The 17,677-nt window shown below is 44.4% G+C and overlaps 1 protein-coding gene across 6 annotated transcripts in view; it reads left to right on the top strand.

The window, feature by feature from the left end:
* The window catches only part of LOC130362803 (uncharacterized), a 205,392-nt gene that overhangs the window by 94,530 nt on the left and 93,185 nt on the right, over positions 1-17,677 (top strand). For all 6 annotated transcript variants that reach the window (XR_008891571.1, XM_056567850.1, XM_056567851.1 and 3 more), the window contains one exon: positions 4,176-5,231. Coding sequence is in view for 5 of the 6 variants with exons in the window: in XM_056567850.1 (XP_056423825.1) it covers positions 4,894-5,231 (338 nt within the window). In the remaining variant the exon portion in view is untranslated. The remainder of the gene's footprint in view (positions 1-4,175; positions 5,232-17,677) is intronic.

The raw sequence follows: 17,677 nt of genomic DNA, 5'->3' as shown, positions 1-17,677 counted from the left end.
GGGAGATGGGTCTATATGACTCTGTCTCCCCAGGATCTTTATTCTTTTTAAGTCTTACGGTAATATGGGCTTCACGCATGCTTAAGGGTAGCCCTCCCGGGTAGCCCTCCCTCCCCACAGGATTCTTTTATAATGGTAATGGTAATTATGTCTAGTGTGCAATGGAGACAGGAGACAGCTTGCCGAGTTTTAATGACAGCGCCCATTTAAACATATGCAGGACCTGGCTTGCCGAGTTTCCTTACCTCCGTCCGGTATGCCGCACTATGCCCGCCATTTTATGCATAACATTTTTTTCTTCACTCTCACATCACTAGGATATATTGACATTACATTCCAAACTTACAACTTTAGCCATGGATACCTAGAGGTTTGAGGTTGAGTTGAGGTTATGTTATTTTCATGTGATTTGACAACCTAAAAAAGTGTAAAATGTAAATCAAACAAAAATATCCAAACCTAATTGTGTGATATTCAGATATTTATTGCTGGGCTAACAGACTGACCTCTTTTACATTACTCATCATTTACTACTCTACTGTGAGAAACATCAGGCAGACACTGCCCAGACTGACTTGAAGAGCTGCCGTAGACTGACTTGGTTAGTGACTGCCGCGTGTTTGCAAACACATCATGTAGCTGATCAGTGGATGCTGAAGGCAAATGATAAATTTAGAAAGACTGAAGCCATGTACTGTTTGTCATGGACATCAAAAAGGTAATGAACGAAGCCATTGCTAGGAAACAGTCTATAAATAAAAAGGACACTTGTCAGTGGGGCTTCTCTAAGCATAAAAGGGAGAATATTCAGACACTATATTGTAAGGAAGAAAAGGAAATTGTGCGCTCCTTTATGGAAGGGCTGTATATGAAATTGAATTTGATGTCTCTTTTGAGCCTCAATGACTTTGTAACTATGTAATTATCTTCAATCTTTCAGAGTGCCCTTTGTATGAGGCCAGGGCTTTTTATATGCCTCGGGTTTTCAGTCCATGTCCTCAATGACATGAAACACAGCAGATCTTATATCCAACCCCACAACTACAAATGAGTTCATTACCAGCTCCCGGCGGATAATTAACCCCTTAAGGACGCAGCCAATTTTATATTAGCATTTTCGTTTTTTCCTCCCCACCTTCTAAAAATCATAACTCTTTTATATTACCATCTACAGGCGAATATGAGGGCTTGTTTTTTGCACAACCAGTTGTCCTTTGTAATGACATCACTCATTTTACAATAAAATAAATGGCAAAATTAAACAAATACTATTTATGTGGGGAAATTGAAAAGAAAACCTTTATTCTGTGGGTCAATATGATTATAATGATACCTATCATTGCATACTTTTCTATTATTGTTGCATTTTTAATCTCAAACTTTTTGCCCAAATTATTGCGTTTAAAATCCCTCTATTTTGACGACCTGTAACTTTTTCATTTTTCCGTATAAGCAGCGGAATGAGGGCTCATTTTTTGCGCCGTGATCTGTACTTTTTATTGATACCACATTTACATATATGAAATTTTAATTATTTTTTTTTTTATTTTTTTTGGAATGTTAAGGGACAAAAAAGCAGCAATTGTTTTTTTTTTTTTTTAACGTTTACGTTGTTCACCATACAGGATAATTAACATTATATTTTGTTATTGCTGACTTTTATGCACGAGGCGATACCAAATAATATGTTTATTCATTTTATTTTTTTTTACACTTTCTGGTCTGGTCTCTGTCAGTCTATAGAGCCTCATAACTATGTTATCTACAGATTCCCCCATAACAGTGTTCATTCACAGCTCCCCCATAACAGTGTTCATTCACAGCTCCCCCATAAATGTGTCATTCACAGCTCCCCCATAAGTGTGTCATTCACAGCTCCCCCATAAGTGTGTCATTCACAGCTCCCCCATAAGTGTGTCATTCACAGCTCCCCCATAAGTGTGTCATTCACAGATCCCCCATAAGTGTTTCATTCACAGCTCCCCCATAAGTGTGTCATTCACAGCTCCCCCATAACAGTGCTCATTCACAGCTCCCTATAACAGTGTTCATTCACAGCTCCCCCATAAGTGTGTCATTCACAGATCCCCCATAAGTGAATCATTCACAGCTCCCCCATAAGTGTGTCATTCACAGCTCCCCCATAACAGTGCTCATTCACAGCTCTCTATAACAGTGTTCATTCACAGCTCCCCCATAAATGTGTCATTCACAGATCCCCCATAAGTGTGTCATTCACAGCTCCCCCATAAGTGTGTCATTCACAGCTCCCCCATAAGTGTGTCATTTACAGATTCCCCATAAGTGTCATTCACAGATCCCCTATAAGTGTGTCATTCACAGATCCCCCATAAATGTGTCATTCACAGCTCCCCCATAAGTGTGTCATTCACAGCTCCCCCATAAGTGCGTCATTCACAAATCCCCCATAAGTGTGTCATTCACAGCTCCCCCATAAGTGTGTCATTCACAGCTCCCCCATAAGTGTGTCATTCACAGCTCCCCCATAAGTGTGTCATTCACAGCTCCCCCATAAGTGTTTCATTCACAGCTCCCCCATAAGTGTGTCATTCACAGCTCCCCCATAACAGTGCTCATTCACAGCTCCCTATAACAGTGTTAATTCACAGCTCCCCCATAAGTGTGTCATTCACAGATCCCCCATAAGTGAATCATTCACAGATCCCCCATAAGTGTGTCATTCACAGCTCCCCCATAAGTGTGTCATTCACAGCTCCCCCATAAGTGTGTCATTTACAGATTCCCCATAAGTGTCATTCACAGATCCCCTATAAGTGTGTCATTCACAGATCCCCCATAAATGTGTCATTCACAGCTCCCCCATAAGTGTGTCATTCACAGCTCCCCCATAAGTGCGTCATTCACAGATCCCCCATAAGTGTGTCATTCACAGCTCCCCCATAAGTGTGTCATTCACAGCTCCCCCATAAGTGTGTCATTCACAGCTCCCCCATAAGTGCATCATTCATAGATCCCCCATAAGTGTGTCATTCACAGCTCCCCCATAAGTGCATCATTCACAGATCCCCCATAAGTGTGTCATTCACAGCTCCCCCATAAGTGCATCATTGACAGATCCCCCATAGAAGTTTCATTCACAGGTCCCCTATAAGTGTGTTATCTAAGGAACCCCCATAACAGTTTGTGATTTGCACAACGGTGTTTCGTTTAAGATCCCCATAAATGCATCATCCAGAGATCCCCCCATAAGTTTGTCATCCACAGATCCCCCTATAACAGTGTATTATCTACAGATCCCAATAACAGTCATCTACAGATTATGCATGGCAGTGATTCTGGGGTCTGATTCTGGGGTTTATATTTAGCATTTTTTAAACTTTTAAGCTTTTTGCTTATAAGGAAAATGGATATTCCAAATAAATGATATATTGATTCAAATATACAATATGTCTACTTTATGTTTGCATCATAAAGTTGACATGTTTTTACTTTTGAAAGACATCAGAGGGCTTCAAAGTTCAGCAGCAATTTTCCAATTTTTCACAAATTTTTCAAAATCGAAACTTTTCAGGGACAAGTTCAGGTTTGAAGTGGATTTGAAGGGCCTTCATATTAGAAATACCACATAAATGACCCCATTATAAAAACTGCACCCCTCAAAGTATAAAAAATGACATTCAAAAAGTTTGTCAACCCTTTAGGTGTTTCACAGGAATAGCAGCAAATTGAAGGAGAAAATTAAAAATTTTCATTTTTTACACTTGCATGTTCTTGAAGACCCAGTTTTAGAATTTTTACTAGGGGTAAAAGGAGAGAAATCTTCCTAAAATTTGTAACCCAATTTCTCTCGAGTAAGGAAATACCTCATATGTGTATGTCAAGTGTTCGGTGGGTGCACTATAGGGCTCAGAAGGGAAGGAGCGATTTTGGAGAGTGAGTTTTTCTGAAATGGTTTTTGGGGGCATGTCACATTTAAGAAGCCCTTATGGTGCCAGAACAGAAAAACAAACAAAAAAAAAACACATGGCAAACTATTTTGGAAACTACACCCCTCAAGGAACGTAACAAAGGGTACAGTGAGCCTTAACACCCCACAGTTGTTTGACGATTTTTCATTAAATTCGAATGTGTAAATTATAATTTTTTTTCACTAAAATGCTTGTTTTCCTCCAAATTTTAAATTTTTACAACAGGTAATATGAGAAAATGCCGCCAAAATTTGTAACTTCAGGGCCCAACTCTTCCAAGAACTTTGCCAATTCCATGCCTGCAACAAACTCCGGACTACCGCCTACCACCCATCGGGAATGGGCTCTGTAAATGCATCAATCAAGTCTTTATCCACATGACGCAAGCAGCCTCTGTTTCAAGACAAGAATACTACTGCCCAAATTACTGGAGATCTATAACAACACGGTTCATTGTTCTACGGGGTATACCCCTTTCTACTTGATGATGGGGCGACACGGGCAACTACCTAAAGACCGGACATTTGGGCTCCAGGCCCCGATCAACAACTCTCCACAGGCCTCACTTGAGTGATTCTCTGACCATCAGAGAAGGATCCAAGAAGCCAAGGAAATTGTCAGTAAGAAAATGGGCAAGGCCCAACAGAGGCAACAAGAAGATTACAACCATCATGCCTCTGCCAAACCACTTCAATTGGGCGACAAAGTCTGGCTACAGAAGTTTCCAAGGAATAACAAGTTAGACTCTATCTGGGAGAAGGCCATACCCTATCCTGAGTCTGATGTGTACGAAGTACAAAAACCTGGGTATGAGCCATAAGTCGTTCAACGGAATCGAATCAAATAAGATCTACCAGTGCTCCCAGCACCGCCTCCTCCAGCTGTCAAACCTGCGAGAGATTCGTCCCAGGCGAGGGAATCCACCCATCTATGGATTTTCCCCATGCTTTCTCCAAATCAGCCTGCGATCTTCTGTGTCTCACCAACCCCGGGGCTGGTTCAACCCACATTCTCCACACCAGTCCCAGTCTTGTCACCGTTGGCTCCAGCCTATACTTCAGTCTCCAGAGTGCCAACCCTGTCACCAGCCTCTCCAGCACAGCTGCCAGCGACTCTGAGCCCAGCCAGTCCTGAACTAATACCAGCTCCTGAGTTGGCTGAGGGAGAGCCAGCCACAGCTCCAGAAGTCCCAATAGCTCCAGAAATCTCAAGAGTTCCAGATTCTCCATTGGTGGTGTTGCGCAGATCCCAATGGTCGATGCAAGGACAACTACCAGCCAGGTACAGGGAATAATGATAATACCTATATAAAGTTGTCAGTGTAACACATTTACTCAGTCTGCATAATGTAGTATATAATCTAGTCAAAACGCTAGTTAGGACTTTATCTAACATGTACATTACCTTTCATAATGTTTATATGTCAAACATTTTTCCTGTCCCCGTGTACATGGTGCTCTCCTGGCCATAGGGTTCCCCTGAAACTTAAGTAAAGCATGTAGAGTGACAGAAATGCTGTATATAGAGGTAACAAGGATATGTTGTATAAAGTATGTATGGAGTTCTGGGGAGAAGTGTTTAGTACTGAGGGGCCCCAGCAGCTAAGGTATTGCGTATTGCCTCTGGCAGCCCAATCTGCAAATAATGTGTTTCAGTGTCTAGAGTGTAATGAATCCCGTGTGTTTACCAGTTTATTTCCCAAAGGAGCATGTATGGAAATTTTCACCAAAATGCTACATGGACTCGTCCACTGTGAAGGACATTCGGCAATAATACCCCAGGAACTGTCAGTCTAGGCCCAAGTGGCCACTTCCAGTCATTTGCCCTCCAGGACCGGGCACCGAGGACGGTTGTGTTTAAAAGGGGGAGTTTGTGGAGGCCCAGTACGGGAGGTGTTACCCCATACCCTTGCTGCCCTGTTAGGCAGCTTCCATTCAGTGTCCCCTGGGCCCCCCTTGCATCTGTCCCCCATGTACATATGTTTATTATGTATTATACTGTGTAATGTGTGAAGAAAGTGTTGTCACTGTAAGACTGTTTGCCATGTGAGTTGTCATGTGATTGTTACCCAGGAGGTATCAGTGACCAGGTGACCTAAGGGTGACCAATGGGATCCCTTCAGAGCCTCCCCCATAAAAGCCGTAGGTGGAGCCTCTGCTCTCTCTTGCTTCCTGCTGAGGTCCAGTCAAGTTGAGCCCAAGCGTGTGTCCAGAATCATAGGAGGTCTCAAGTCGAGTCTGCAGCCAGAAGCTACAAACCTGCAAGTAAGCCACAGTCACAGTCTTGTCAGTCATCAGTCACAAATCAAATCAGTCACAGTCATCATTTGTCAAGTCAACATGGCCTGCATTAAATTGACCCCATCTACTACCAGTTCCAGCAAGCCCTTAAGGTCTCTGAGTCACTAGTCACCTCCGTGGGCCTGGCTGAACTGTATAGACTTTTCCACCTGTTTAACCTCAGTAAAGCTACCGTTGTCCGTAACTTGGTGTTGGAGTCATTATTGCCCCCCGTGTCTATCCCAGAATCAAGCAGTATACCTTTGGGTGGTATTGAGGATAAACCACGCCCTGGTGTCACAAATACAAGGGGTTAATGCCATCTGCCCCTACGGTGATTCCAGAGTGGAAGAGGAGCGGGACAAATGAGGCACCGCTGGAGCGCTTAAGGTAAGTAAAAATGTATTGTTTTATAGACTTTTAAGTGACAGACTACAGACTTATCTGTTAGCCTGATACAATTTGATATGTCTGTTGCATTTAAACCTAAACCTAAAGTTTAAACTGTCTATGACTCAAACTGTTTTAGTAAATCTTTGCCTATGTTTTGATGTTGATGTTTTTAAAAAAAAAAAAAAAAAAAAAAAAACGTGTTGTATCTATGCAGCTCTTATGTAGACAATGAATGCTTATTCATGGTTGCAGACAGGGTATGGCTTAACGGACTAATGCTTTCATTGCTGGGTGCCAAAGGGTGCACCAACAAGCCACATTCACTCAGCCAGGGTTTTATGATACAGAACTATAATAGCAAACTGATCTTTGTCCTGGGTAAAGGAAAACTCAGCTACTATATGACTTGGTACAAACAGAACCTGCGCCCAGCCTAATCCTGTTGTGTGTTACTCTCATAGCAGATGGTGAAGATGGAAGAGAGTAACGTGGGTGAATGTGTTGGCAGAGAGTTCTACTCATTCATTTGGGCAAGTTGTTCATACTCTACCAGCAAAATATAAAATGTTCAGATGCTGCACAACAAAAATCCTCCACAAATTTATCTACCTACTTATTTAAAGCAAATGTCAAGGAATTCTATTATTGCGAGCTGGACGACAAGGACATTTTACATGCCTAGAAATCCGTGGTAACATTAATTTGAAAATGTTAACAAAAAGATAAGTTATTTCTGTGATATTACTTTCGATGATTATAAAAACAGATTGTGAACGGCAGATACAATTCCAGACAATTCCTGCTGGACAATATGATGATTGTATATAATGTTGTGCTATTAACCCTAAGGCTAGGTTCACAGTATAGAATTTCCGCCTGCAATTCCGCTTTGAAATTGCAGGCAGAAATTCCGCTTGCTAAAATGTATAATGTAGTGAATGGGTTTTCGTTCACAAATTCAATACAAGTTATTCCCCCTCCCATAGACATGCATTAAGTCTACGCCTCCTCCCATAGATTTGCAATAAGGGACGGGCCGTGACATCATGAGTGGGCGGAGCCGTGATGTCACGATGTGCCCTAGCGATCAGACATCTTATGGGATGTTAGCGGAGTATCCCTTTCATATACCTGTTCCAAAGTTTAATTTAGGCCCTGCGGCTGTAAAGTATTTAATTAAAAAAATCAAATACATCTCCTCATTACATAGTAGTTTATAATTGTTATTATGGATTTTCTCTAATGACGTAACTAACATAAAAGCAGGGTCTCTGTTGTGATGTTCACTAAAATGCCTAGAGACACTATTAGGGTTAAAATCATGGCAGATTTATGATCGATGCTTCTTAATACGCTGTCTCAAACTATTTAAATGGACATTCAATCATATAGATAATATAAGAAGTATTACAATTTAGATATTCCTTTATCAAAAAGGGTTTATCCTTTCTCAGTTCTTTTATGTGAAATAACACTGCAGCATTTACATCTACTTATGCCACATTTAAAAAACCCTTTTTTTTTATGTAAGTATCTTTTTATGCACTGTATACATTTATTTAGGTCCTTGTTTTTGTATTATTTTAATTGTTGTTATTGCATGAATGACCTTTTTTGAGGTTTTCACGTCTTCCCCTGGACTAATCAACATTTGAGAATTAATCCCTCTTTTTCCCCCATATGTAAATAATTTTTATATTGATATATTATACGTGAATGTCTATTTTATTCAGTAAAATACAAAATTGTTCATGCGTTCCAGTCTGGAACACACTGGAAGCCCATGTGAGTTCTGGGCGTGCGCCGGCCAGGAGACGGCGCATGCCTTGCATCACGCAGGTTACGTCACAGATATCAGTCACGTGTTGGTCATGTGACAGTCTTGCGCTGCATCACTGAGGCCGGAAATAATGTATGGAGGAGGTTACTCAGTGGAGAACGGTCAAATGTCTGTCATGTGAGATCAGTCATATGCTAGTCATGTGACGATCTCACGTCACATATGTGAGTCATGTGACGATCCTGCATAGTGTCATTGATAACGGAAGAACCCCTGGAAGTGGCGCGTGAGGGCGCTACCGAGGGATGGCGTACACTACACTAATTAGGTTATGTAAGTATATAAGAAGCCTTTTGTTTATGATTATTGTAAGCCTGGTGAAGGTGGCCTTGTGATAACCTCCGAAATGCGTTGCCATGAATAAAGCTTTCTACTGGTGGAACAAGGATGTCGTCACCGACCAGGGGACAGGGAGTGTGAGCCCTAAACTGACCCAAAAACATCTCTCCCTGCCTACTTGCCCATCCATCCTAAACGATGGATCGACAACTGGGTGCCGGTCCCTTACTGCGCTAAAGTGCAGTGGCGTAAAAACACATAATATACATACTCCTGTGGGTACTTCCGTGGCCTGTACATTCACCAATCTGTTTGTTGCGGTTTTTGAGAAAAAATTAGTTTTTTCTGCAACAAGTCCCTACCGCAAATTGATTGGAAGTTACCACCGTTTTGTGGACGATATTTTTATCGTCTGGCGGGATACGAGTGAGAGCTTCGCAGATTCTCTTCAACACATAAATAACAACAACATGAATCTTACATTCATTCATAAAACCAGTTCGGTGAGTCTAGAGTTCCTTGATGTGGTTGTAGAACCAGTTAATGGCACACTCCACACAAGGGGCTATAGAAAACCCACCGCTGGAAATGCCCTCTTACATTTTGAGAGCTATCATCCGGGCCATGTGAAAACCGCTTTACCCTACTGCCAATTTTTGCACCTGCGGTGCATTAATGGCTTGGATGATAGCTTTCTTGTTCAGGCGAAAGATCTTGCTCAAAGGTTAGCCCAAAGGGGATACCCTCAAGATATTATTAATGCTGCTTTTGAAAAAGCAGCTTCACAAAATCGAAATGTCCTGTTAAGAAAAAAGAGGAAACAACATAGGAAATATAGCAATTTTAATCAGTTTACAGAACCGGAGTTTACAGAAAAAGAAGTGACAAGCAACAGATTTTCCTTTTGTATTCGATTTTAGCCCAATTTCTAATACCATTAAAAAGGACATAAATAATAACTGGTCTCTCCTTGTAAAAGATCCCCTTTTAAGTGAGGTAACTAAAAACAGACCGGTGGTAGCCTTTTGTAAGGTTAAAAATATCGGTAACCTCCTTACAAATAGTAACCATATTATGCTATGAGAAGAAAGGAGATTTGGATTGGTTCAGTAGTGCAGCTCCCATAGGAAATCACCCCTGTGGCAGCTGTAAGTGGTGCCCCAGTCTCAAAAAAGGAAAAAACTTTCTTTTAGGGGGAGTCGAAATACATGTCAAGAGTCTTATTACTTGTCGGACAGACCACGTTGTTTACGGGATCGAGTGTGCATGCGGCCGCTTCTATATAGGCAGTACTTTACGCCCCATGCACACTCAGTTCCGTAAATACGTGCGGTCCATAAAAACGCTGAAAGGCTGCCCCAGAATTATCGAGCATGTCAACAATGAACATAGAAGTGATACCTCAGTTTTGAAGTTCTTCAGATTGGAAAGAGTTCTCCCGGTTGCCGGGGGAGACAGAAGGAAGCTATTACTGCAGAAGGAGGCCAGATGTATCCTGCGCATGTGTGCGCAGGGCCCGTCTGGTCTCAATGACAAGGTAGATCTAAGCATATTTTTGTAAATTATGTATTTTTCTTAGTTGCATGATGTTGGTCAAATTGTATGTTTTTAAATTGTGTTTTTGTACAGTTGTCTCACTTGTGGGGTATTTTAAGGCATACGCCCACTGACGTCACTGCCAGGTATGAAGAAGCGGTCTGAAGAAGTGCACCTGGTGCACAAAATAGCTATCACACGCTCCTGGCATCCCTCCTCCCCATGCTGTAATCTGCTGGTTATTGAATAAAGTACAGCTGTCACCCCGTACGTGGTGTGTGCCATAATCATTTCTTTTTTCGCATTGTTCACTGAATTTCTGATTGAGCACCCCGCTGAAGGTGTACTGACTGTGGGTCCCTAAGCTTCAGGACATTGGGCGTATGAGAGCTGTGACAAGCTCTATTTCTTTTTAAAAGTTTGTTACATAATATACATAGTCGGTCACAGATCAGAAACACAAAACGACGAGACAACCATATTTACCAGACAGAATAGAAATACTAACAAGGCAGAATATAGTGAACTAACAAACAGTTCATAAACCGGATATCAGATAAACGGCAGACATGATAAAATGAACAAGACTAGGCATGATATGAGTATACAGCAGAATCCAGGAGATGAAGGAGATAAACAGAAGAACTGAGAGCCAAAGCACTAAAATGAACAGGTAAGTTACTAAGAACTATCACAAGCAGGTACAAGTACAAAGGACAAAGATCAGATCAACCAAACAGGATATAAATATAGGACACTGTTCACACTGGAACACAGAATATACAAACTGGACTCCCCACTCCACTATAAGAGTAGCCATTAATAATAAAGCCAAATAGACAACTGGCCAGCAGACTCACTCCAACGTGTGGACAAAATGCTGACGCAGTAGGAAACAGAAATATAATACATGAAACGCTAGACTAGAACCGGATGAGTCTGAATAGACTCCAGAATACCAAACAGGAATATAACATACAGAGCACAGGGTACAAGCAAGACTCAGACACAGTGTTAACACAGACAGAGTAGAACAAACAAACATAATCCTAAAACCAACTAATGTAACACAGACTAAAATACAAGGAGCATGCTATATAACCATGGCTAAAAACCCAGATAAAATGACATGATAAATACAAGGTAAATGCTCAAGCAGACATAGAATGTAGCACAAACAGACAGTAGTATTGCACTCAATAAACAGCACCAGAATGCAGGAGAACTCTGGCTAAATAACTCCACCCGAGTTCTCATTCGCTCAGAGCATTAACTATTCCCTATCCAGGTAAAATAGTAAACTGCTCTGAACAAACTAGTGTGTGAATACACACCTAAACAGAAAAATACAAAAACAAATAAACGGACATTACAGAGGATCGATGTTTATGAGAATATCCTTGCATACTTTATAGGCGATCCTGGAGGGGTGAAGTGTATGGCTGGCTAGTTAGCCTTAACCTTTCCCCCCCCCCCCCCCCCCCCCAGTGAAATAAGTTTGGAACATTTTTATTCATATACATCTAGCTATCTCCTTGCTATGGGGACCTTTTAAAATACATTTATTCTCTGAGCGCAGTTTTTTTCTATTTTGCTCTCTTAGATGGGCCAAATGGTTCTTATCTGCTGACACATTCTATGTTTCAATGTAATTATTCCTATGTTTTATTTTTTTTTTCTTACTCATGTTTGTCTACTGTTCAGCAAAATGAATAAATATATAAATAAATAATCTGCTTTTGCCGGAAGTTGTGATTCAGCACAGCGCCCTGTCCTATTAGACTTCATGGCGGCATTGTAAACAGTTTCTATGGTAGTTTCTAGCCAGTAATTCACTATACAAATAGTTTCCATATACAACTTTACATAATGGCACTAAGAGGCAAGTTTACGATTACTAAAACTTTACGATTGAATAGCACAAAGTGCAAACACATGGAATAAAGAAAATCCATAATAGTTGTTTTTTTTAGAAGATTAAATAAATAAATAAAACAGGTTGGATAGAGCCTTAGGCCATGTCAGCTACTGAGAGGCTGAGAGTATTATGAGCCCCCTTTAAGCGTTCTCTTTCCTGAAGACACTGCTGTTTTCCCTGTGTGGTACTTTTACATCTTTTCGCTGATTGTCATGGCAACCTCTCCATTTAACATGATAATGACAGAGGTCTCTGCAAATGTTTAGTAAGAAATTATACAATTAGAGGTTCGCTGTGGTTTTCAGCGATTGCTGTTCTATAATCTCGCACGCTCGTGTTTTTTTTTTCTTTTTGTCTTTTTTTTCTTTTTTCTTTATTTTGCCAGAAATTTAATTAACTTTCTTGTCTAACTCTTAGTTTTGAGTTTTAGACCATGATCTTTTATGCTCTTTTATAGGGTCATGTCCTAGAGAAAGGAAATGATCTAATGCTGGGCATACACATAGGATCACTGTTGCAAAACTACAACTCTCAGCATGCCCGGACAGCCTTCGGCTGTCCGGGCATGCTGGGAGTTGTAGTTTTGAAACAGCTAGAGGTCAACAGTTTGGAGACCACCGCTGTACAGCTATGTTTTCGGATCCCCATTTACACATGCATGCTTGTTCACTACTATATGGGAAAAAGGACACTGCCAGACCCCAGTGTGATGGATCGGACAGTTGCAATTCCCTATGCCCAATCCTTCTGTCCAGTGGCATCTGCCACTGGGGAAACATCGGGAGGCTGCTATATAGATTAGATAGTAGGCCTATACCACCAATATTGGCGGATTCGGTCGATAGCTTTAGGACTACATCATCTCAACAGGCTCAATTTGGAATTTATATATATATATATATAAACTGCTAATATTTGTTTATCAAAATTAGAGAACAAGTTTCAGTCACTTTGGAACGGCACACCATTTTTGCAAAGTCAGTGAAAACTGGAAAGTTAGGATGCCAGTTAAATAGGGTTTGTTAGATCATTAAGGAAATTAGCACCAGTTGCAAGATTAACACAATTAAACAATATATATATATATCAACATGTGTGTGTATGTATGTATGTGTGAAACTTGGTACAAGTGTGTCAACTAAAAAAAATAATAGGGCTAAATTAACCCTAACCTACCCCCATTTGTGACGGTGTGGAGTTTTATCTGAAGTCCCAACCAAGTCTATGGGACTTCCGGTAAATCTCTTGATCATGTTACACGAAACTTTTAAATATACAATATATGATAATAGTTAAATATATAATAGTTTTAACGCCTGCTCTCCGTTCGTGAGCGCTTTTTGCTCATGTCCCCACTGCCGGCGGGGCTGGGATTCGCATTGCGGGACGCGCCTGCATGCGATTCCCAACCCATCACTCACCTTCTGTTACGCCGAGCGCTCCGGGTCCCCGTTCCTCCCCGGAGCGCTCGCCTCATCCTCGTTGCTGCAGCGCCCCGGTCAGATCTCCTGACCGGGTGCGCTGCGGTACCGCCTCCAGCCGGGATGCGATTCGCGATTCGCACCCCGGCTCCCGTACCTGACTCGCTCTCCGTCGGTCCTGTCCCGGCGGGCGCGGCCCCGCTCCCTAGGGCGCGCGCGCGCCGGGTCTCTGCGATTTAAAGGGCCAGTGCACCAATGATGGTGCCTGGTCCAATCTTCCAATTACCTTGATTAGTTTCCACCTGTGCACTCCCTACTTATACCTCACTTCCCCTGCACTCCCTGGCCGGATCTTGATGCCCTTGTGCCTAGTGAAAGCGTTCCCTTGTTTGTTCCTAGCCCGTGTTCCAGACCTCCTGCCGTTGCCCCTGACTACGATCCTTGCTGCCTGCCCCGACCTTCTGCTACGTCCGACCTTGCTTCTGTCTACTCCCTTGTACCGCGCCTATCTTCAGCAGTCAGAGAGGTTGAGCCGTTGCTAGTGGATACGACCTGGTCACTACCACCGCAGCAAGACCATCCCGCTTTGCGGCGGGCTCTGGTGAAAACCAGTAGTGACTTAGAACCGGTCCACTAGCACGGTCCTCGCCAATCCCTCTCTGGCACAGAGAATCCACCTCCTACCAGCCGGGATCGTGACAGTAGATCCGGCCATGGATTCCGCTGAAGTTCCTCTGCCAGTTGTCGCCGACCTCCCCACACTGGTCGCCCAGCAAGCCCGACTGGTCGCCCAGCAAGCCCGACAGATTGCCCAACGTAATCACCAGCTGGCATACTTGACCACCGTGACACTGCAACTTCAGTCACAGATACAGCAGCTGCTGCCGCAGATACAGCAACTTCAGTCACCGACACAGCAGCTGCAACAACCATCTCCTCCGCCGGCTCCTGCAACTCCTCCGCAGCAACCGGCCGCTCCAAACCCCTGCTTGTCCCTGCCGGACAAATTTGATGAGGACTCTAGACTCTGCCGTGGTCTCCTTTCTGGAAAGGCCTTGTCTGGGGCCACACCACTCTGGGACCGCAATGATCCTGCCACAGCCACAGTCCAGTCCTTCTTCGCTGAGGTCCGTGGTGTCTTCGAGGAGCCTGCCCGAGCTTCTTCTGCCGAGACTGCCCTGCTGAACCTGGCCCAGGGTGTTTCTTCCGTTGGCGAGTACGCCATTCAGTTCCGTGCTCTTGCTTCCGAGTTGTCCTGGAATAGTGAGGCTCTCTGCGCGACCTTTAAAAAAGGCCTATCCAGCAACATTAAAGATGTTCTGGCCGCACGAGAAACTCCTGCTAACCTACATGAACTCATTCATCTTGCCACTCGCATTGACATGCGTTTTTCCGGATGGCGTCTGGAGCTCCGCCTGGATATGGACTTTGTTCGCACGAGGCGTTTTTTCTCCCCGGCTCCTCTCTCCTCTGGTCCTCTGCAAACCGTTCCTGTGCCTCCCGCCGTGGAGGCTATGCAAGTTGACCGGTCTCGCTTGACACCTCAAGAGAGGACACGACGCCGCATGGAGAATCTTTGCCTGTACTATGCCGGTACCGAACACTTCCTGAAGGATTGTCCTGTCCGTCCTCCCCGCCTGGAAAGACGTACGCTGACTCCGCACAAAGGTGACACAGTTCTTGATGTCAACTCTGCTTCTCCACGCCTTACTGTGCCTGTGCGGATATCTGCCTCTACCTTCTCCTTCTCTACTATGGCCTTCTTGGATTCCGGATCTGCAGGAAATTTTTTTTTGGCCTCTCTTATCAACAGGTTCAACATCCCTGTGACCAGTCTCGCCAGACCCCTCTACTTCAATTGTGTTAACAATGAAAGTTTGGACTGTGCCGTGCGTTACCGCACGGAACCCCTCCTAATGTGCATCGGACCTCATCACGAAAGAATTGAGTTTTTGTTCCTCAGGTTCTTTGGACCCAAGAAGAGGGGGAGACCCAAGGGGGGGGGTACTGTTACGCCGAGCGCTCCGGGTCCCCGTTCCTCCCCGGAGCGCTCGCCTCATCCTCGTTGCTGCAGCGCCCCGGTCAGATCTCCTGACCGGGTGCGCTGCGGTACCGCCTCCAGCCGGGATGCGATTCGCGATGCGGGTGGCGCCCGCTCGCGATGCGCACCCCGGCTCCCGTACCTGACTCGCTCTCCGTCGGTCCTGTCCCGGCGGGCGCGGCCCCGCTCCCTAGGGCGCGCGCGCGCCGGGTCTCTGCGATTTAAAGGGCCAGTGCACCAATGATGGTGCCTGGTCCAATCTTCCAATTACCTTGATTAGTTTCCACCTGTGCACTCCCTACTTATACCTCACTTCCCCTGCACTCCCTGGCCGGATCTTGATGCCCTTGTGCCTAGTGAAAGCGTTCCCTTGTTTGTTCCTAGCCCGTGTTCCAGACCTCCTGCCGTTGCCCCTGACTACGATCCTTGCTGCCTGCCCCGACCTTCTGCTACGTCCGACCTTGCTTCTGTCTACTCCCTTGTACCGCGCCTATCTTCAGCAGTCAGAGAGGTTGAGCCGTTGCTAGTGGAAACGACCTGGTCACTACCGCCGCAGCAAGACCATCCCGCTTTGCGGCGGGCTCTGGTGAAAACCAGTAGTGACTTAGAACCGGTCCACTAGCACGGTCCTCGCCAATCCCTCTCTGGCACAGAGAATCCACCTCCTACCAGCCGGGATCGTGACACCTTCCTCATCTTTCACCTCTCCGTGTCCTCGCAGCCCCTGCGCACGTACCCTGCCTCCTAGCTCTCCCTCTTGAAGGGCCAGTGCTCATTTAATCAAGTGTCTACACCTGCACCCTGGTCCTTATATATCAACCCTTCCATTGGTTCCCTGCCAGATCTTTGTGGCCTTTGTGCCCTAGAGAAGTCTACTGTATTTCTGTGTTCCTGATATCTGTGTACCTGATCCTAGTTCCGTTATCTGAACCTGCACCTGTGGCACCTGCCCTGACCTACTGCTACCTTGACCTCGCCTTGCCAGTGTTCTTTTGTGCCATGCCACATCCTAGCTACCTGTGTTGACGAGTCGTGCCGGGGGTAGTGACCTAGACGCCGCCTGCCGCAGCAAGACCATCCCACTTTGCAGCTTGCTCTGGTGAAAACCAGCGGCACCTTAGACTTCGCTCCCTGGCACGGCTCACATCATCTTCCACACAGGCCCAAAGGATCCATCACCTGCCGTGACCCGAATAGTTAGTGCAGGGGACGAGATAAGAGGATGGGATATGAGGACAGGATATGAGGAATGGATGTTTGGACGGGATATGAGGATGAGCTAAGAGGACATGATGAGGATGAGCTAAGAGGACGGGATATATGGTCTGGATATGAAGTTGGGATATGAGGTTGGAATATGACGCCATCTCCTGGGTCCTGTTAGAAATGGGGCAGCAGAGGTGCAATCTTTAAATCAGCCTTCAGTGCAGTTAAGAGTACATGGTAAATATAGATGAATCCTGCACTGCAAATTTTTTGTATTCAGATCTTCACATCTCAAGGTAGATTAACAGGGGAATGAAAACAGAACCTCTTAGCCCCCTGTGTAGCCTCTTGAATCTGAGGTGTTCTGGTACTGGAGTACATCCTATCAGGTAAACAAAACTTACGGTGCCTGTGCTAGACCTGGCTGTTCATGTGATGTTTTAATATGTGGTGACCCAGTACAGAATACAGTATCCTGCCCATCCTGTCAGGCAGATGTTGCCTTCCGTGTCCATCTTTGGCCCAATAATCAGGGCTCAATATATAAAATTGTTATGCCATTGTTGATATTCTGGAATTGTCTATGTTACTGTGTCTTTAAGTCTTTTAGCAGAGAAGGTGCAATGTGGATCAGGTGACCTGTCTGCCCCAATGGGAATCCTCCAAATGGCCCTGTATATAGTGTAGGGGGGGGGGGGGGAGCTGCCCCATAGTAGTTTCAGTTTCTGCTGTGAGCAGAGCTCTCCTGAGGTACAGTGTGGAGAAGTCAGAGAGAGAAGTGTGAGGTGATCTGAGGAGGCCTCAAGTTAATCAG

The sequence above is a fragment of the Hyla sarda genome, chromosome 3 (genome assembly GCF_029499605.1).
Source record: "Hyla sarda isolate aHylSar1 chromosome 3, aHylSar1.hap1, whole genome shotgun sequence".
Lineage (NCBI taxonomy): Eukaryota > Metazoa > Chordata > Amphibia > Anura > Hylidae > Hyla > Hyla sarda.
This window is presented reverse-complemented; position numbering and strand designations above follow the sequence as displayed.